The following is a 20,958-nucleotide window of genomic DNA, read 5'->3' on the forward strand; positions in this document are numbered from 1 at the left end:
CTAAACAGTTTCTAGTATTGTGCAGTCTTGGCAGTGATATGCTCTCTCTGAGTGCCTTCTGTGTATTGCCTCTGTCATGTTAGTCTCACATGATAGCTATTTATAGCAGTTTATCGAGTTCCATGTTCCAAACTTGTGGATCAGTGCTTCTCACTTTTTTTGTTCTGACATTACATCTCATCTCAAGAGATCTGTTTCATCTCTCAGTTTCTGCAACATTCACTGTCTAAGGACAGAGGGTGTTAGTAAAGCCCCTTGACGGAAATTGTATTTTTGTGATATTGGGCTATATAAATAAAATTGACTTGACTTGACTGCTATGGTCTGAATCTGTAAAATCCAAATCCATACAATTCATGTCTTTCAATGAGTGTTTCAACACGGCCATAGAGACGACTACTGTGCACGAATGTCACAAATACAAAAAACAGCTGAAGTGCTTTATGACATAGATGATGGAATTGGTGTGACTTAGTCAGGATTCGTGCTCTGAATGCACATATTATAGTCAGGCTAAATGTGTGGCAAAGAGGAAATACACAATTTATGAGTCTAAGGGTAATATTTTGACTGGAGATCGAGAGGCTTAGAAAGTCCACAGGCCTGTCAATAATTCCAAACGATTCCTCCTTTAAAATATTTTTTATATCAGGTTTGACACAGACACATATCACTTCACAGAAGCTGAAATAAGAGAAGAAATAGCATACATGCATCAGATTATGACTTGTTTATGTGCATGGTCATATTTTGCAGTGGCAGACTTCGGAATCGCAAACCTCCCAGCGGCTCTGGATCTTGTCGAACATAAACTGTCCGAGTCGGAGCGCAAGAGGAGGCACACGAAGAAAGACGACTACAACATTGAGGTGCTGCTAGCTGTGGACGACTCAGTGGTGCGCTTCCATGGCAAGGAGCATGTGCAAAATTATGTTCTCACGCTCATGAACATAGTAAGTATTTTCTGGTTTTGGAATAAAATGCAAAATAGTCGCTGATTAATTTTCTGTCGATCGACTAATTTCTAGCTCTAGAAATATCCTTTGTTGACATGAAAATGCTCCTGAGTTTGGTGATCTTTTTCTGGGTTTTACCTGTGGAGTTATTTTTTCCTCCTTGTCCTCTCTGATATTAGACCATACCACACTTCTCCCCAGACCCCCACTTTCTCTAGCTGTTTATGGATTACTGATGAGAGGGGGAGAAGAAACTCTCAGCTCATTCATTACGGGTTCCACCAGCTCCTACCACCATAATCTACTTACTGGGCCCAAATCCCCCAAGTCAGATTTTCACAGGGTGCTGGTTTCACTCTGTAACAGTTACCATTTGGACCCTGCATGGTGGTCTGATTAGCTGCACTAGACCAATTAGAAAGTTGAGTGGGAGCTGTGCGGGGCAGTCATGGAAACCAGCGCCAGAAGTCCACTCACACTGCCAAGCTCTGCTTACATGGATTGATGTGTTTATTTAATTACGATATAATATTCTCATTCTGTCCCCAAATGTCTTCAGCAGTAAGAAATGTCTGATTTTGAATGACCTTGGCTGATTATGCTGGGAAGTGGCTGTAAGAGTGCGCTCTTTAATTGCCAATCCTCTGTGTCAAGTGCTCTCTGATAAGCAGATCACTGGCAGGAGAAGTGAATTTGAGCAAGTTCTTGGGGATGAAATTGGCCGAGCTATAAAGTGAAATCAAGTAAAGTTCTTAAAAGTAATATCCATATAGTCCCCTTCATGTTGAGTACAATTTGACGAAAGAAATGTGCAACTTCCACAAAGAAAGGTGTAGTTTAAACAAATGAGGGTCTAAAGCCTTTAGTTCCACTCATAAGCCACAGGCTTGCTGTGTCTGAAAGAGCTCTGCCCGCTCAAATCCCTCTGAATCCCTGCTCCGTGGCTGCTGAATGCGTAGTACCACCTGGAGAAACTCTCCCTGAGGGATTGATTACTGAACATCCTGTCTGCGCGAAGCCAAGGTGACTGCTGAGGTGCCTGCCACACAATGGCTGTGTTGTTTTAGCACGGACCAGGTTTTGTCCACGTCGATGTGATGCTGTACACAAGCCAGGGACACCTAGCGCCTGTAGCCCACAGCTGCTACTCTCATTTTCAGCCTCAACAGTCCGATTCCAGCCCCTCCTCCTGGCTTTGCAATTATCCCAGTATACGTGGGGTTGGCCTATCCCTCAGCAGGACTCACCAAAAAGCTTTTTTTGAGGTTGAATTCATAGACCTGAGCCCTGTGAGGAAAAATATGCAACTTCAGTGTTTACAAAAGTCGTTGTGGAACTTTTATGTTGCTATTTTTTGATTGTGTCCTAATTTTTCTACTGCATCTCTGTTTTGGGTCCACCATAAACACACGTATATAGGTCAGTATAGACCGTTCTAGGAATTTGAGTTTGTAACAAATCTGGGGTCACTCAAGTGTTCTTTACAGCATTTATTGACCTGAATAGGCTTCTGTGAATGGAATATTTGCTTAAATGCCTTGGGTGTAACCCTGTGTCCCAGAGCAAATTTGGACTTAAGCCAAAATAGCCTTTCTTCAGTGACAGAGCTTTTGTATTGCACGGTCATTCATTTTTACCCAGACAAAGCTAAGTTACACACACTTGTTGGTGTTTTAGCAGAGAGTAGCAGTCTGTTATTCTGTTTGCCATATCTGAACCTTCTGGACATTTCTGTCTTTTATGAGCCTGCACTAGGACAGATATTGAAAGAGACTGAAAGACGACACGTGATGCCTCTGGGTTTGGCATTGGACAACATCACGGTTCACATATATGAAAAAAACCCAATCTTTAAAACTGAATTTAGATGCTTGCGCTTTAGCTCTCACATCTCTTCTTAAATCAAGAAAAGTAAGAGCAGAGATTACATGAGAGTAAAAGAAACTTGAGCTGCTGCTTTGACAATGAAAACAGCCTTGGTAATTTCTGTGTGTCTGAGTGCTTTCTAGTTATTTGTTCATTTGTTTGTTTATATGTAATCTTGGCTATATTGATGGCTGGTTGTCCTATGCCCACATGCTGTCTCTTTGTCAGGACTATTAACTTTAATGAAGCAAAGAGAGATGAAAGCTTGTGGAGAAATAACATTACAGCTGTTCAACGCCTCTGCTGCGTAAATCAAAAAATTAAACTTCACCTCAGGGCTCTTGTGAATTACACAGGGCATCTAGCGACACGAATTATTCAATGACCTTTGGTAGAATTTTCACATGGCAGCGGCGGATGGCCGCCCACCATTGGGTCTGGTTCTGTCCATGGTTTCTGCCTCTTAAAAGAAGTTTTCTTGCCACTGTCACCAGATGCTTGCTCATGGTGGGATTTGTTGGGTCTCTGTAATTAATATTATAAAGAGTACGGTCTAGACCTGCTCTATAGGAAAAGTGCAATGAGATAACTTCTGTTATGAATTGGCGCTATATAAATAAAATTGAATTGAATTCAAATGAATTGAATAGATCAGTCTTGCATGTTATTAACAGGCTGAGAGGTGATCAACAGAAAAGCGATACTGACAAAACGATGATCAGTTTAGTCTTTCACCAGCATTGTAAAGCATCGAAAATACATTTTTGTAGCTGTCAAAAAAAGCTGTCTTTCTAATGTGAGTAAATGGTCTTTATTTCCACAGTACCTTTCAAAGCTATGGTTTCAAAGTGCTTCACAAATACATAGAAATACAAAACAATAATTTTATCAATAAATAGTATAAGAAATGCTTTATAAAGAACATAAATGAAATAAAAACAAATATACAAATGACATAACACAATTGGAGTAATAAACTGGATAAATTCAGACTATAAAAGTTATTTTAAAATGTGACATTGACTGTTGATATTACACTGAGGGAGATATTGGTCATAGTGTTGGAGCAAATACATTTTCATGTTTTTTCTCCAGATCTGAATGTTGTTGGTGCAGAATTTGGGGTTAAAAAATCAGAGGTGAGGGAGACAAACCATGGAGGGTTTTAAAAGTAATAAATAGCACCTCAAACGTATTCTAACTGGGAGGTATAATGTAGGCAGGACTGTAAAGAGAAAGATGTTGTCTGTATTTAGTGTTGGTCAGAAGCCTTGCTTCTTTAAAAGGAGAGATCAATTGGAAGTACATAACAATATTTATTGAGGTTAATAACAGAGAAGGACTTTCGATATGAAGCATCTTCATTAAGCGTAGGCTCATATTAAGACAGGAGAAAGAACAAGATCCTCCAGAGTCTGAGTGTCCTCCAGGTGGTGCTGTAAAGGAACCTCCTGATGGTAATGGTGGTGATTGGTGAGGTGGTGGATTGCTAGGTCTGAAAGTTTCAATGATATTTAAAGAACGGCATCCATAGTTATACTTATGGGGAAATACAGTTATTTGCTTGCTTGCCAAGAGTTAGATGAGAAGATCAATACCACTCTCATGTCTGTACACTAAATATGAAGCTACAGCCTCGACCCAGAAAGCCTCATTTAAGAAATTTAGGGTGATCTCTAAAATATCGGAATTTTTGGTGCCACTGTTTTTTTCTGTATAAATTTATATTTTCCTGTATATTTAGGTTCTTGAAATAAATAATAAGCTGATAGTAAAGCACTTGTCAACGTGTATGTTTATTCACACAATAACAATTCTAATAACACAATGCTGTCCATTCCTGCTGTGGCTATCCATGCATGGGGGCGCCGTCAACTGTTTTCCATTCCAAGACCAACATTTGAGGCTGTGGGCCTATTCATAATTGTCATGGGATGCAACCTAGGTCTGGTCTATTTAACAAAGTAACGCAAACCATTGGCACTGTGCATTGACATATTTATTGTTTCTCAGCAGAGAAAAACATTGCAATGGTGAGTAATTTTTCTGTTTTTTTTTTGTTGTCCTAGGCTAAATATTCTCTGTATGAAATGAAATTTATTGATAGTATATTTTTGCACGTAGGCGGGCACATTCATGTATGCGCGTGCATGTGTACAGTACCCTCCCACCCCTTAAATCCACAGTGTAATTCGAACATTGAATAAAATGGCATCATCAGGGTATCTGTGATATTACAATGGTGTGACTACCGCAGTCTGCACTCATAAGGATCATTTGTGACTAGTAGTGGAGCAGTTTCAGCATGGCATTGTTGGTGAAAGCCAGATGGAAATTCATTAAAGATATTGTTCCCTTTAGCTATTTCTAACAGTTGCTTGGCAGCTGCCTTTTTGACAATTTTTGAATCTAAGGGTAATATGGAGATAGGGTGGTAGTCGAGGGAAAGTGGTGGTAGAGGCTGTATACAGGCCTGTTATCGACCAAACCAAGAGAGAGACTGATTAGTAACACCAACAGGAAGCCCATGGGGCAATGACTCAGAAAACTCTTGATTTGGATGGTAGAAAGGCTGACAGATGGATGAGACACACGCTCGAGTAAGTCATTTAGGGAAACAGGGGTTTGATGCTTTTTATATTATTCACAGAGTCATAGAGGAGTCTCAAGCTGCAGAATTGGAAGGATTAGTTTATTGTTATATTATATATTATATTGTGCTTTTTAGCAGCAACTAACTTTGAACATCAATACTTTAAAGGAAAAAGTTTGCTCCACTAAAATAAGGTTACAGTTCACAGTGGATCTAGGTCAGGAGATCCAGGAGGTTGCAGTTCAACAAAAGAGCTGATGTAATTGGGTCTCTGTTTAATAGAGTAATACAAACATGAAATATAAGTTGAGATTTTTCAGGGCTGAAATTTTGAAAAGCCCAGGTGTGTAACTAATGATATTAATGATTAACTAAACATGAGCTTATTCTGTTATGATATGTCAACATTTCTGCTGTGACAAAGGCCTATTGCCAAAAGATGGTGCAGTTAGCATGAGAGTAGTGACTCAAAGGATGAGGTTCAGGTGTGACAAGATAAAGATTAAGTGTTTTTTGTAATTACTGTATTTGTCCGTGCAGTTCAGTCAGGGGTCCTGCCTAATGTTAAAGGGTCTGGTCACCCACAATTCAAAAGAACCCACATAAATCCCTCACTTACCTCTAGTGGCATTTACCCAGGCAGATGGTTTTGGTTTTAATAGTCCCAAGTTTGTTTGTTTTTTTTAAATATGTTTTTAATATGTATTTTAAAATTGGGTCATTTCTGCTGCCAGCCCAATACAATGGATGAGAATGTTATTGAATGTCTGTTGTGCTCAAAGCATCAAAACATTATATTTGAAAAACTCCAACAGCAACTTAATTTTTCCAGAAACAATGTCTCAGTTACTCTGAATGATCCATAGACTTTACTTTCATTCCACTACTTTCACTTTCACTTTCAACTGCTGACTGTGAGGTTTTAACCAGAGTAACCAAGACTTGATCCATGATAGACACATTGCTGTTGAGTTGTTCAAATGTCACTCTTTTTGCTCTGAGCATTACAAATGTAATTGAATTCACTTCCAGTTTTTGTTTGGTGGCACAACTTTCAGAGGTGAGTATCTCAAAATCACATCAAATAATGCTGTAACTATCTGCCCATTATAGACCATAGAGTTGCTGAGTGGGAGGGACTCTGAATTGTTTTCCCCATATTTATATTCCCATTTCAAAATTTTCTTTTAACAATATCCTCGTTGTTACCTAACATAGAAACAAACATAGAAACACATGACTCTCCTGAATAATGGAATGACTCTACAGGTTTTAGTTACATTTTTTTAAACTAAGAAAGTTTCTAAGAAAATTTTTAAAAACTATTAGTATGGAGGTGAAGCAACCAAAGGTGTGAATCAGAGAGGTAGTCAATTCAAAATGCTTCATCATTCTAGTTGGGAACAAAACACAACGCCATAGTTGCTGAATAAATTTAAAATTGACCTAAAATTCAAAAGTGAAATAATTTAAGATGCAGATTGTGTTATAAGTGTAACATTTACAGTCAGTTTGCTGTTAGTGATTGGATACTTCTTGCCGAAATTCTCCCTGGGACTCGGCGTTAACTTCTCCCCAAAGTTTGTAAGTACACAGACTTGTACCATCGACTGTCTAAAAAGATTCAGGTATTTTCTAACACAGTTGTTATTCTGGCAGAGTGTCATGCCGATCCAAGCTGTGGAAGTGCTTCAAGTGTAAATCACATAACAATCACATGACAATTCCTCCTACTTTGAAACTCTAATGGACAAAAGTGAGAAAATATCTGGACTTTTTTGGATTTTGGTCACTGACCCTATAATAGTACTTTTAGCTTAGTAGGAAGCAGCAGGAGTAGTTGAGCTGATATAAGTTCATTTTCAATAAAAACTTAATAGAAATATAACATTGCACAAATGATGAAGATGATGATAAATTATGCACAGATGTATGAATTATTTTGTAAGCTTGTAACATAACATATCAAGTTATATTTATGAGTCAGTCACACATAGTGTCAACCCACTTGCCTTAAAATGCCAGTTGTAAAACATATGTTTCCTCTCAGTATCAAGTTCAGAAGTTACGTTGAAAAATGTGAGGGTGCTTTGTGAAGCTAAATGACTCCATGTTTACCAATTGAGAGTTTGTTTGGCACGTTGTTAATTACAATCCATAACCCACATGTCCCAACTGAATGACTTATGATTTATGGAAAAAGAAATATTCACCTCTTATATTCCTCTGAACTTTATTTATCAACCGCAAAGCAAAGCAGTTGATTGACTTTATGGGGCCCCGGAGGAGTGCTGACATGTAGCGACCATTTGATGAAAATAAAACACACTCAAGTGGAAATTGGACTTGGGGGTTGAATGGGATCCATGGCCCTGGGTTAAGCATCTGCATACCACAGCATTATTATAAAGCCAAATAGCAGTCGACACATTTCTGGGTCAGGCTTTTTTGCCATTACATAACAACGCTGGTTTCAGTGGATTGGTTGCCAATGTCTTAACAGAATATTTTATCGTGATTCCAAGCTTGTTGTAAGAGATGAAAAAAAACAAAACAAACTCAACCGTGGTTAGTCGACCTGCCGCTGGGACGCTGTACCTTAGAAATAAAATCTGTGGAAGCAGCAACATACAAGCATGATCTTGTGTTTTGATACTTATCACTATCAGAGCAGTTTCAAACAAATGTTTGCTAATTGCTTCAGCAGATTTTAGATAAAGCAGATTGATTTCAAGAGAGATGTGAATTAATGGCCTTGATACTGTGTTACTGATAAATACTTTATATCTCCCAGCAGCACAAATAACTACAAACAGCGTTTATCTTCTCTTACAAGCTGCAAGCAAGTAAAAATACTGTTCCCCAAACAGAATGGGCGCTTGATGGAGGGGAAGCTGTATCCACCCATGTTATATCCTTTACTTCTTTTATTTATAACTCTGTACTGTATCCCTTGGAAACTCCAGAAACTAGAGATGAACTGAAGGACCTCTACTATTGTTTTGTAATCATAAGTTGAAAATCCTGCCCACACTAACTTTAGGCGTTTTACTTGAGCTGAAGCACTGTATTTTTCTTCCTTCAGACTCTGACTGCAGTGTGTTTGTATTAATGCACTGCCTAAAGGACAGCCATGTGCTTGATTGTGTTATTGGCCTGTACAGGCTCAATATTGTGAGACGTTCTCAATCACCTTCATCAAATGCATTGTTTCTTTCATCCTTCAGATCAGTGACAGATGCTGTTAATTTCCTTTCAGGTTGATGAAATATACCACGATGAATCTTTGGGAACCAACATCAACATTGTCCTTGTCCGCATGATAACGGTCGGGTACCGACAGGTGAGCTATGTCACACATTGTTGTTATTTTCTATATGTGGAATATATATATATATATATATATATATATATATTTTTTTTTTCAAACATATTTTACAGCAAGGACATTTGGTGCAGGACTGGGTTTGAAACCAGACATATTTTCAGTGATTTAAACCTATGTACATGATGAGATTGCTGTTACTTCAGGAAGTGATACAGTATATTTAAAATTTAGTTTGGAATGAAATCCAGAACGACTGAGCTTACCACCATGACTGAATAGAAAAAGTTTACATGCATGTAAGTGACTGGATTATAGTCGACTTTCTGCAGTAATCTGATTTCTTTAATGTAATTTATATGAGAAACTTGGTTTCCGTAATTGCGGTAGGGGATTAGAGAAACCTGAGCTAGACTTCTCCTGGAGAAAGACGATTTCTTGGCCTGTATATATGTAATTGGGTTTCTAATCAGCTTTTTACATGTGAGCATGTGTGTGACAAGGACTTACAACAGAAGTTTCACTTTGGAAAGCGGAGCAGAGCTGCTGGATGATAAGAAAAGATCATTACATGTAGCCATGCATCCCCATATTCACTATAAATTCATGTTGGACTAAAACTGAAACTGAAACACAAAGTATCCTCTAGAATTGTTTTCTAAAACTACGGCAGTTAAAATAAGTGAGTAGTGCGTGCAAATTAAGGTTGAGGGTGGGGGAAAAATCTTATTTCTGACCTGCTGCATGACCTGATTTCTCTGAATAACCTGGTTTCTTGTGTGCATGTTAACGCACTTAGTGGTTTTATTATAGTGGCCATGAATCCCCAAACTTGTCATAGCTCTCTCCTTAAAAATGTTCAGTTATATTTCCAAAATATGATACAGCGCTAAGGTGCTATTTGGTGCTATTAAGTGCTATAACAGAATCAGGGAGTGTATCTGTGGAGGGTTAAATTATGACACCAAAAAAAAAAGGGAACGTTCATATTTTCAATGCATTTGGGAGCCCCCTGGCTAGTTAGGGGCCCTTAGGGGCCCAGCGTATGATTTGATTATGCCTTGGGCCAACTCAGTGCTGCACTCACTGTTTGATTGACAGGTGCCACTGTAAAAAAACGGCAGTAATAACGTCCAACACCAAAGAAAATATCTTTAAACATGTTAAACTCAGTGCCAAAGTGCTCTTAAGTGAACTTGAGGTGAGAAGTTGAGAAGTGCATAGTACATGATTTCAGTGATTAATGATAACAACTACCCCTGCAATGCATACTGTACAATAGCTCAGTCAGCCGGGACTGATATTATGTTTATGTAACAGACAAATTAATATGTACACAATGCAGAGCACAAACATACTTAAATAGTCCCATCTGGCTTTAATTACTGTAATGAAATATTCTGAAGTAGATACTGCTTGTTCTTCGATTAGATGAGCTCAAACTTGTTGAATGTGTCACTGGCCCTGCAGCACACAGTCAGAGAAGAAAGACAAAATGTTTTGCCAGTTCCCTGGCATGTGTATGAGCAGTGTTGTTGTCAATCACCACACTATTTCAACCTCGACTGAGTCTTGTTGTTGAATTGGATGGAAGACAAATCTGAATCATTTTTTTCCATTTCCACATAGTATTTGTTATGCTAGAAATAGGGTAACAAATATTCCACTTGGAAATCTGTCTGCTGTCATAATTCAATAATTAACTGTGACACTCCATGCCAGTTTGAGAAAATACACACACACATGGCCTGTTCATGTCCACAAAGCAAATATGGCATTGTTGGAGAAACATTGAGCAGAGGGGAAACAGGAATTTCATTAATATACATACATATTTCCATTTAGTGCCTATTAGCAACATTGTTCTGGCACCTCAGTTTTCAAAGAAAGGGGAGTTTAAAAATCCTATGAATTAAAAACCATTAATTACTCTATAATGACTGGAAATAGTGACGTGGTTTCCAAGTAAAATAGATGTGATGACTAATCAAACAGTACAGTGACTGTTAATTACTGACCATCATATAAAAAAAAACATTGAAACAGTAATTGTTTGATTTAACAGGGGTCCTTTTGAGGGAATTGAAAAGGTGAGCAATAACATTTGTGTTCACAGTTTGAGTAGTAAAACCTTCTTCCTGGTCCTTGTATTTCTACAGTCTATAAGCCTGATCGAGCGTGGTAACCCATCCCGCAGCCTGGAGCAGGTATGCCGATGGGCCAACACGCAGCAGCGCCGCGACCCTGACCACGCTGAGTACCACGACCACGCCATCTTCCTCACAAGGCAAGATTTTGGTCCCGCAGGTATGCAAGGTACTGTATTTTTCTCGATCGAGGCCTGTGCAGACTGAGTGCTGATATCTGCTTCCATTCACAAAGGGGTTGGCTTCAAGTCTTGCCCAGGTAAGGTCGATGGAAACTTAAAAGTGGAGGCTGCAGCTGAGGTTACAAACCCCAATTCTGCCAGCAGTGACCACACAGGAAAATAATTACTGAGTAGCTTTCCAAAACCTTGCTGACTTGACATTGATGCCACCCTGGATATTAAAAATTGAGATTAATATTGTTGAAGAAGGTTTTTGGCATGTAGTGAAAAATCAAAAATGTTTGTCATTTATGTAAACTAACTGTAGTTTTTTTTAGTTTTTATTCATTTTTCTAAAGTTCAGTATGAACTTTTCTTCTCTCATAAATAATGAATAGATCATTCTCAGTCCTAATAATACATGTATGTAATAATTGGAGAAATTTTGTACCATACATGTTGTTCTTCTGTCAGTTTGTCTCACGCTGAATTTCTTCTTTTCAGCCCTTCAAAACATAATTTGAAGTGAGCATCCTAACCGCCAGAGAAAGTGGGTCCAGAACAAACAAACATCCTCTGTGCATAAGTTCAATATCTTGCATTGACCTGTGTATATTTTTAGCTTTTAAAGCAGAAGTGTCATGTTTAAAGGATGGCCCGAGGCTACCTGGTTTGCTTGTCACACCTCCGGACGTTGCCATAGCTGCCGTTGTGTTGTGTTCATAACAAGCCCAGTTTCTATAGCACCTTGCACTGTGTTGGGCTGGACCCAGTGCTGTGTCTCAGGGTCACAAGCAGACATCACACTCCCTTGTCAACGTTTAGCTGTGAGATGGTAGATTCTATATCCAAATAAAGATATTGGGCTGTGGGATAAATAGAAGAAAATCCATTCAGTTTGTGGAGGAGCTGCAAAGCAAATGGAGATAAAAACAACTGTAAGCATCACACATGAGTTTGTGAACTGATAATGAGTTTGCCACATTTGCAAATGCACTGTGATCAAATCTTGTAAATGAGTGTTTTTGATCTGCTCTCCTTGCCACTGACTTATTTCCCATACAGTATGTTCAGTGTTTGAGTTTGTCAACCAGATGACAGAGACCACCTCTCTCCTCACTCATGAAATCAGAAGTAGAGAAACACATTTTTGACCCTAGCTGCTGCTGCTGCATCTTTTTGCTTCAATGTGCAAAACTCCCAATGGCCTCTTCATGGGAATTTAATCTGCATTCTCCTAAATTCCTTTTTATCTGCCTTTCAGATAAAGGGTCACGCTCCACAACTGCTTTCATGTTTTGCTATTTTACTTGCAGCACTAAATGTGTCCATTTTGTCTTCATTTATGAACAGAACCATCAACCATCCGGATCAAAAACTGGCCTTGATAAAGTACCATCATGATCACACTGGCAAAAAAAAACACTGCTATGACTGAAATAACTTTTTCAACCCCACCAAAATAACCTGATAAACCTTTCAAGAGTCTTTATCACCGGCTGTCTGTCTGCTGCATTTTCTGCTTTTTACCTGCATGCCAAAAAGGTCTTCTGATGGTCAGAAAGCATGAAAATGATCTGAAAGCCACCAAAAGAAGGCTGGAACGAGCGTGCTTCTGAACCAAAACCAAACGCGCTAAGCTGAATCGCTGCACACCTCTTGATCGAGTTATGTTTAATGTTTGTGCTTTGCTTAAAAGTTTGGTGAACTGTGCGAAATGTTGATGCCAGGCGGGTGTCTGCTGGGTAATGATGACAGGCTTCTGAGCTTGCTGTTCACTTTGGGACTTTCTTTATGTATAGTGAGGGGATGTTTCATTTACAAGCTGTTGTTTTTATTATTTTGAGAGTGTTGCTGCCTAATCGTAACCTACTGCATCAGATCAAAAGCAGTACATATATATAGATACATGGAAAGAGACATTGAAATCAAACGTCATAGCCTGTTGTTTTTAAAATGTACCAATCTGAACTCCAGTTAGTCAGACAGCCAGAGACCTTCACAATAACTGCAATCACATCATATATAGCTCACTTAAGTTCAATAACGTCACATCAAGAGATCATTTTCCACCTCAATCATCAGCACTGCATGAAAATGTCCCGACCTTCATCCTGGTACTTGATTATTAGGGCTGTGTGGTCTTTTCTCTTGCCCAGGTTACGCTCCAGTTACAGGGATGTGCCACCCACTGAGGAGCTGCACTCTGAACCACGAGGACGGCTTCTCCTCCGCCTTTGTGGTTGCTCATGAAACCGGCCATGTGTGAGTAATGGCATGACGATGAAAGCGGTGTCTCACAGGATTTCACTGCATCCAGTTAAGCCGATAGTTTTGCATGGTAACTGTAGCCTGTAATCAAAGGCAGAACCCTTTAACGGGGCTCTGTTGTCTTAGAAAAACAAAGCATCTGCTTGACTCAGCATGTGCATGTAGGTACTCATCCAGGCAAGATGCGCTTATTCAGCTCTGTTGTTGGAAAAACAACTGAAAGTGCCACTGCCTCAAATCTCTACTTAAGGAAATAGTTTGACATTTTGGGAAAAACGTTTGTTTGCCTTCTTGCCGTGAGTTAGAAGAGAAGATTGACGCTCATGACTGTACGCTAATATAGCCATAGCCATAGCCAGGCTAGCTGTTTCTAATCTTTATGCTAAGCTAAGCTAACCTGCTGTAGCTTCATATTTACTGTAAAGACTACTACTACTGTAAGAAAGCGAATCAACCGTATTTCCCAAAATGTCAAAATATTTGTTTTAAGTAGTACATAAGCAAACGTATTTAGTTACTTTCCACCTCTGCCCAGCTCATTATTTAAGGTTAATGTAGCAACAGGCTGCATCCACTCTTGTGGAGCTTCAGTCTGACTCATTGGCAGCTTCTGCCTGTGGTCACAAACCAGAGTTATCGTGTATAACTACTGGTTCATTTCACACAGACTTCCTCTCGTCTAATGGGGCTCTAAAGGCTTATGAAGAAACGTCTGTGAACTGCGCCCCTCACTGCGGCACGAACATTGAAAAACTGGCCAGACAGACTTGATTGACTGTCACATTGCACAATAGACCAGAAGCACAGGTCACCAAACCTTCATTTGCTGACAGTGGAAAGGGGTAGACTCCATGCTATGCCTGTTGCTGCTTAGAGACCTGGTCAGCAAGCATGACTAACTCATTGATTGACTGATTGAATACTTCACTTTCACCAAACTGGACAGCATCAACACTGTAAAGATGTTTGTGGTTCAATGGTTTTAGAGTTTCCGGTGCAGCCTTCAACACCAAATATTTCTCTCAGACTGACTGAGGCACACACTTCTCCACCATATGATGAAATTGATGGTTGACAGAAGTCTAGTTCATATCAGAACATCAAAAGAGACTGAAAATAATGAGCAAGAGATAATGGACATTGTATAACTTGCAAAATAATTTTTACACACAGCACCATCATAGATTAGGACCAATGAATCAAGGGCATTGCTAAAATCAAGATAATCCTTTATTAAACATACTAGACAGGAGCTATATTGATATGATGAGGATATTATGCTTAATAAAGTATTATTCTTCAGTAAGTGAAATATGTGCACAGCCAGTACACAGTACAAGTTTTTGAAAGGAAAATGTCTTATCTTGTTTGCGACAGTTTTGCAGATTTAAAGTACTTCCATCAGCCTATTGAAGGTGTCAGGTGTGAGGCAAATAACTGACCTCTAAATTCTGAACTATTAGGCAAAGGAAGCAGTGAACGACTGAAATGCTCCAAGAGTGAGATGGATGTGTGCGTCATAATTTACAAATGCACCTTGCTGATTTTAATTGCAGCAGTCACATGCTGGCAATGTTTTTTAGCACATAAAAAAAGGGATAAATACCCTAACACCTGTGGAATCTGAAAATCGTTCAATTTTTTTTGATTTCCTCAAGAAGCAGCCAGAATTGAGCAGCTGTTCATCTGAATTATCCAGTTTTATTTCAAATGTTTTTCTGCCTAATGAGGCATGAATTTTCACTTCATGAATCAATTCATCACACAAATCTAAGTAGCCTTTTCTAAAATAGGTTTGGAAAAGCTCTTGGTTACAATTGTGGCTGGTGGAAACCAATGTGCCTTGGTAACTTGTTTAATGAGACCTTATTTCATTTTTAAAATAATAAAATAAGTTTTGTTACATATACATTAAAGCAGCACAGTGTTTCAGTGGTTTGAACAGCTGTTTCCTCACAGTAGTCATCTTGGGTTAAAACCAGACCTGACCAGCTGGGTCCTGTCTCTCTCCTCATGTCTGCGTGGGTTTCCTCTGGTTCCCTCAGTCCAAAACACATGCAGGTTACGTGAAATGAAAACCATAAATTCCCAGTAGGTGTGAATATGTTCTTCCACATGTTTTAGCTCTTTGATAGACTGGCAGCCTCTCTATGGTAATCTCTGCCTCTTGCCCAGTGCATGCTGGGAGAAGCTTTAGCTTTCCTTATTATAATTATGCTGTGCCCAAAAGAGGTAATTCCACACTGCTTTGTTAAAGTACAAAAGCTAAAATGTCTTCATAATTGTGGTTACATCGCTCACACCGACAAGTGAATGCTATAAGCACAGGCTTCAGCATACAGTCACATTACACCTGCAATCACTCAGTGAACAAACACTATGTAATAGATAATAGTAATGAAAAGATGTATGGATTTTCATGAAACCGTAGTAGTTAGTTTATCCACTTAAAGCTGCTATAATCAGATATAAATCAGATTTATGACAGGGCCTAATGATAAGCCAAAACTATATTTTACATTAGTACTGGGCTTCCATAGGAAGGCGCACCTAACTTTACACCATGTGTATTTATAAATGTAACAAAGCCGTTATCTTACATAAGAACTTAGAACTGTTTTTCTCTTATTTAAGCTTGTATTGATGGAAGCACTGCCTCTAATAAACAGGTCAGGTTTGGTGTGGGGGTTGACACTCCAAGCGAGCTTTCACCCCAGAAATGTCTCAATAGATTTTAGAGACATTTTAAGCCAAGGTTCACGTCCATACAAAATAGCAGAAAAGCAGGCAGCTTCATACACTTTAAAAAAACAAACAAATAGGGCATCTATTCTTAATGTTTTGCTTTCTCCTCAACATGTAGTTTCAATAAGGTCAGGGCACTGCAGATGTTTATAACATTAGACTTGTACATATACAAGTAAAAGAACCCCAAGAAGACATGAACATATTATTTATTTATTATAGTAATTATTTTTACAGATGCATTGAGTTGTCTAGTTGGCAAGTGGCAGATTTCACCTTAATAATTAATTTCTGAATCATCACTGAATGTCTGTGTTATAGGCCTGTATTGCTCATGGAACTTTGAGAAGTCATGTGTTGTCTGATCCCGCTGGGTTGAGGCATGACAAACCACTGGATGTTGCCGTATTTCCTAACCCCCTGCAGACAACATTTCAGTTCATTGTCATTACAAAGAAAAGACAGCAGCACCATAGAGAGCCGAAGTGCTGCCTCCTTTCTGGTTCCACTAGCTTCTTCTGGGTTTTCTGTCCATATATTTGAAAATATATACTGTACAATACCTACAGCTGTAATTGCTAGTAAGATTTGAACACCTCACCATTTTAACAAAGAAAGATAATTATTTTGTTGGCATTTAAAAATTACATCTCCCATGAGGCTTTGTCACGGTTTCAATGGCTACTGAGATATGATGTTATAAGCTCAACCTGAATGTGTATAGAATTTTCATTGTGTTTAGAGTGGTTTAACCAACAGGGTGGTAGGATGTGATGTGGGCTCTCTATTTCAGTACAAAGAAATGACAGATGCCATTAACACAAAAGTGACCCAAAATCCTGCCCCCGTCTTGATCCATCTGTAACGCAGTATAATCTCTCATTGGAAGTTAATTTCATCAGTCTGTCTGAAAGGTGTTCCTGGGGTTTGCTATTCGTATGGTAAAGTCTTAGAGCCCTTCGTGATTTTAAAGTTAAACAAGCTGAATTTGTTAGCATTAAAAAAATACAGCTCCCATGAAATTTTCCTGGCACAACAGAGTGCATATGGTACTGGTTCTCCTTTATCCATGATATCCACCTACGCTCTCCTCTAATGTCATCTATCCAACCTTTTAGCCATAATGTCTGTCATGTTTGGCTGCTCTCTATTTTCACAGCTCACCACTTGACTGGTCTCAGTCTGTCAAAGTGCTGATGTTTAAAGGAATAGTTTTACTTTTTGGGAAAACACTTATTTCCTTTCTTTTGGTGAGTTAGAAGAGAAGATTGAAACCACACTTATGTCTGTATGCTAAATATGAAGCTACCACCAGCAGCCGGCTAACTTAGCTTAGCACAAAGACTGGAAACAGGAAACAGCTAGCCTGGTCCTGTCCAAAGGTAACAAAATCCACCCTCTAGCACCTCTTGACTTAAAAATCCTTTTTCTCCTAATGAAGCACAGGTCACCTGGGCTGCCCGCTCCAGCTCCATCCAAGTGTACTTTAGTTCCTTTGCCCTGTGTCTATTGACCTCCTCCAGCTGTTTCTGGGTCTCCCTAGTTTTCTCTTCCCTTGTGAGTTCAATGTTAGAGCCTATCTGGTTACATTGGTTTTGGGCCTCCGTAGGATGTGTCCAATCCAACCCCACTTCTTTTTCCTCATCTAGGCGTCTGCTTTCTCTTGGTTTGTTTTCTCCCACAGATCTTCACTTCCAGCACCTCTAAAGCTCAATAATCAACTCGTTGTATCTCGCTTGTTTAATCCATACAAAAATTGAAGTGTAAAAACAACAAGTCGCTGTTTTACAGAGGGCTACGTGCCCAACTATTTCTTGCCAAGGACCAGTTGCCAGGTAACCAGCAAAGACTCCGGGAAGTAAGTGGTTCCGGCCAAGAAATAGTCTGGTACATAACCATCCATAAAACAGCGAATTTACTTTTTTACTCTTTGGTTTTTGTACAGACTAAACAAACGAGATACAATGTGTTAATAGTGAGCTTTAGAGGTGTTAGTAGGCAAATGTGTTAAATTTGAACAGAGCCAGGCTAACTGTTTCGTCCTTCCATTCTTAATGCTAAGCTGAGTTAGCCGGCTGCTGGTGGTAGCTTCATAATAAGCACATGGACATGTGAGTAGTATTAATCTTATCTTCTAACTCTCAGCAAGAAAGTAAGTAAGTGTATTTCCCAAAATGTCAAACGATACAGATACCAATACTGATGCATTTTATATCAAAAGGAACTTATGTGCTATCATGTAGAGAGCCATGTGTTTATGAGGTAGATGCATCATTATTAGGTTACCTCTGAATACTTGTTCTCTCCCATAAAATGATTTGCCAAACATTAAGCATTTCTTTTTTACAATTCTCTGTTAATGACTTAATCACACACATGTTAAAACACAACACAGGACTTAGATGGTAAACAACAAATTGTTCTTGTGTGAATTCTATGCACTAAGGAGGTGATCGCTGCACCCATGTACAAAACAGCAGTAGGGAAACAAAAAAAAGTGATAGACAAGACTTATTATCGCAATATCTATACTTTAGGTGCCTATCTTCCCACCCCTGGAAAGAATAAGTTAATATTTTGCTATGAAAATCATCATCGCATAGAGCCTAAAGGTGTGTTTGTAAAATAAAACATCTGGGGTAGTTTGGATTATTTTAACTGTTAGATATGTGGGCACTTTTCACCTCTGTTTTTCATTTAGCAAAATATAGCCAACTTCTCAATGCAAGTAAATCAGGAGATATCTGATCAAAGAATAGGTTAACTACACTAAGAATCTGACTAAGCATTGAGGCCAACTTTCAATACTTGACAGTTTTAGATATTTTGTTCTCTGAACACATTTTGATCAGTACTCAGTAAGTATTGAGGCCCTTATTTCTCCTATACTTAGCCTATCCTAGCTCTCTCATATGTTTTGTATTTTGACTTAACGACAGCGAAGAAGTAAGATTAGATTTCTGTGACTTTGCTGGTCATCATTTCGTGCACCTCCTGTTCAATAAATCTTTTTTTCCCCATCAGGCTAGGCATGGAGCATGACGGCCAGGGAAATCGTTGCGCTGATGAGACCAGCATGGGCAGCATCATGGCTCCACTTGTCCAAGCAGCTTTCCACCGCTATCACTGGTCACGTTGCAGCAAGCAAGAGCTCAGTCGATACATCCAGTATGCTCTGTTTCGCTCAGCCCATGATTTCTCATTTTCTCTTGGCTACATATTGGTTTAATGCTGCACAGTGTGCAGCAGCTCAATATGTTAATGATTTTTTTTTTTAGAACTTTCTCCTTATCTGGTCTGTTCTTCAGTTCTTCTCATATATGACTCCATTATTCTCATCTTTTCTCAGCTCCTATGACTGCCTGCTGGATGATCCCTTTGAACACAAGTGGCCCAAGCTTCCTGAGCTCCCTGGAATAAATTATTCAATGGATGAGCAGTGCCGCTTTGATTTTGGTGTTGGTTACAAAATGTGCACCGCTGTAAGTCCTTCGCACCTGTAAATCTCCTGTTGATTTATTGATTTGAGTTATTTAATTATCCCCTTGAATCAGCAGGAATCCTGAGGTCCCCTCACATAGACAGACATTTATTATATGGCCAGAAAAGCTGTTAATGGATTACAAGAGATAACAATACAGTAATATGATAATACAGTTCAAATACAGAATATATAAACACATACTAACACATACAAGATAATAAAATAAATACATATAAAATAATACGTAAAGGCTCTGTTGAGAGACACCATGGCACATTACTTATAGAAAGTCAAGAATGTAGCGTTCATGGGAATTTTAAAAGTTCAATCACGTGCCTCATCTGAAATTTAGCTGAGTGTGATATTGATGTACAGTGAGGGTGGATTTTCCTCCTGCAGCATAAAAAAGCTGAATGAATGAGTTTGTCTACTCGTCTACATTTCCAAAAAGAATAACTGAAGCTCAAAATTGCTGTTTCCTTATTTAGTTTCGAACCTACGACCCTTGCAAGCAATTGTGGTGCAGTCACCCCGACAACCAGTACTTTTGTAAAACCAAAAAAGGTCCTCCGGTGGATGGAACTGAGTGTGCCCCAGGAAAGGTGGGAAATGAATCAGCTTTGAATTCTAATTGTTTTCTTTGTGCAATAATTGCAAAGTGGCGTTCTCTGAAGATAGAGAGAAAAAATCCTGAAATGGGTTCAAATGTCATTACTCTGGACTTTTTGACCTTTCTTTTAGCGCTGTCTTTTCCCCTGTGTTTTTCATATGTTTAGTGGTGCTTCAAGGGCCATTGCATCTGGAGATCCAGCCAGCAGCCTCAGGGCCACGATGGGAGTTGGGGCTCCTGGTCAAAGTTTGGCTCTTGCTCCAGAACGTGTGGAGGTGGAGTTCGCTCCCGCAACAGACAGTGCAACAACCCTCCGTGAGTGCTGTGAGAACACACTGAAACAAAATCAGCTACTTTTTCACATAGTTTATATGATCAGTGTGTTCATCCAACAGATGATGACATACTGTAAGAGTGTGAATGCAGAGCTGGATAGCAGGGACAGTTAAGTTTGCTTTAACAAAAACTTGACTTGAAAGTGTTCAGGAGTGTAAGCTACTATATGTATCTCTGCCATTTTGTTACTGTTTATATACTTTGAAGTTTTACCTGAGGACATTTTTCTTAATTTAATTTATTTATCTCAGTTTTAGACCCTTCAGAATTCTGATCTATGATGGACTGCGAAAAAGAAAATTATAATACCACAGAGGAAGTGGTGCCTTTTTTAACTATTAATGAGGATAAATTTAAAAAACAAAGTTGTTTTCATTCAGTATGGGTTCCTCAATCCACCACGATCTGCAGGCACCAGGCTTGTTTAATAGGCCTTCGTCACAGCAGACACTTTGACTTGCTTG

The 20,958-nt window shown here is 39.0% G+C and overlaps 1 protein-coding gene across 4 annotated transcripts in view; it reads left to right on the forward strand.

Annotated features, from left to right (window-relative positions):
* LOC122867369 (A disintegrin and metalloproteinase with thrombospondin motifs 14) overlaps window positions 1-20,958 on the forward strand; it is a 49,477-nt gene that overhangs the window by 17,203 nt on the left and 11,316 nt on the right. For 2 of the 4 annotated variants that reach the window (XM_044178083.1, XM_044178085.1), the window contains exons 4-11: window positions 757-953; window positions 8,675-8,758; window positions 10,900-11,056; window positions 13,208-13,313; window positions 19,089-19,232; window positions 19,414-19,546; window positions 20,037-20,150; window positions 20,325-20,473. In XM_044178083.1, the coding sequence (XP_044034018.1) occupies window positions 757-953; window positions 8,675-8,758; window positions 10,900-11,056; window positions 13,208-13,313; window positions 19,089-19,232; window positions 19,414-19,546; window positions 20,037-20,150; window positions 20,325-20,473 (1,084 nt within the window). The remainder of the gene's footprint in view (window positions 1-756; window positions 954-8,674; window positions 8,759-10,899; window positions 11,057-13,207; window positions 13,314-19,088; window positions 19,233-19,413; window positions 19,547-20,036; window positions 20,151-20,324; window positions 20,474-20,958) is intronic. The other 2 variants (XM_044178084.1, XM_044178086.1) reach the window with 1 other exon arrangement.

This window comes from Siniperca chuatsi, linkage group LG20 (genome assembly GCF_020085105.1).
Source record: "Siniperca chuatsi isolate FFG_IHB_CAS linkage group LG20, ASM2008510v1, whole genome shotgun sequence".
Taxonomy (NCBI): Eukaryota; Metazoa; Chordata; class Actinopteri; order Centrarchiformes; family Sinipercidae; genus Siniperca; species Siniperca chuatsi.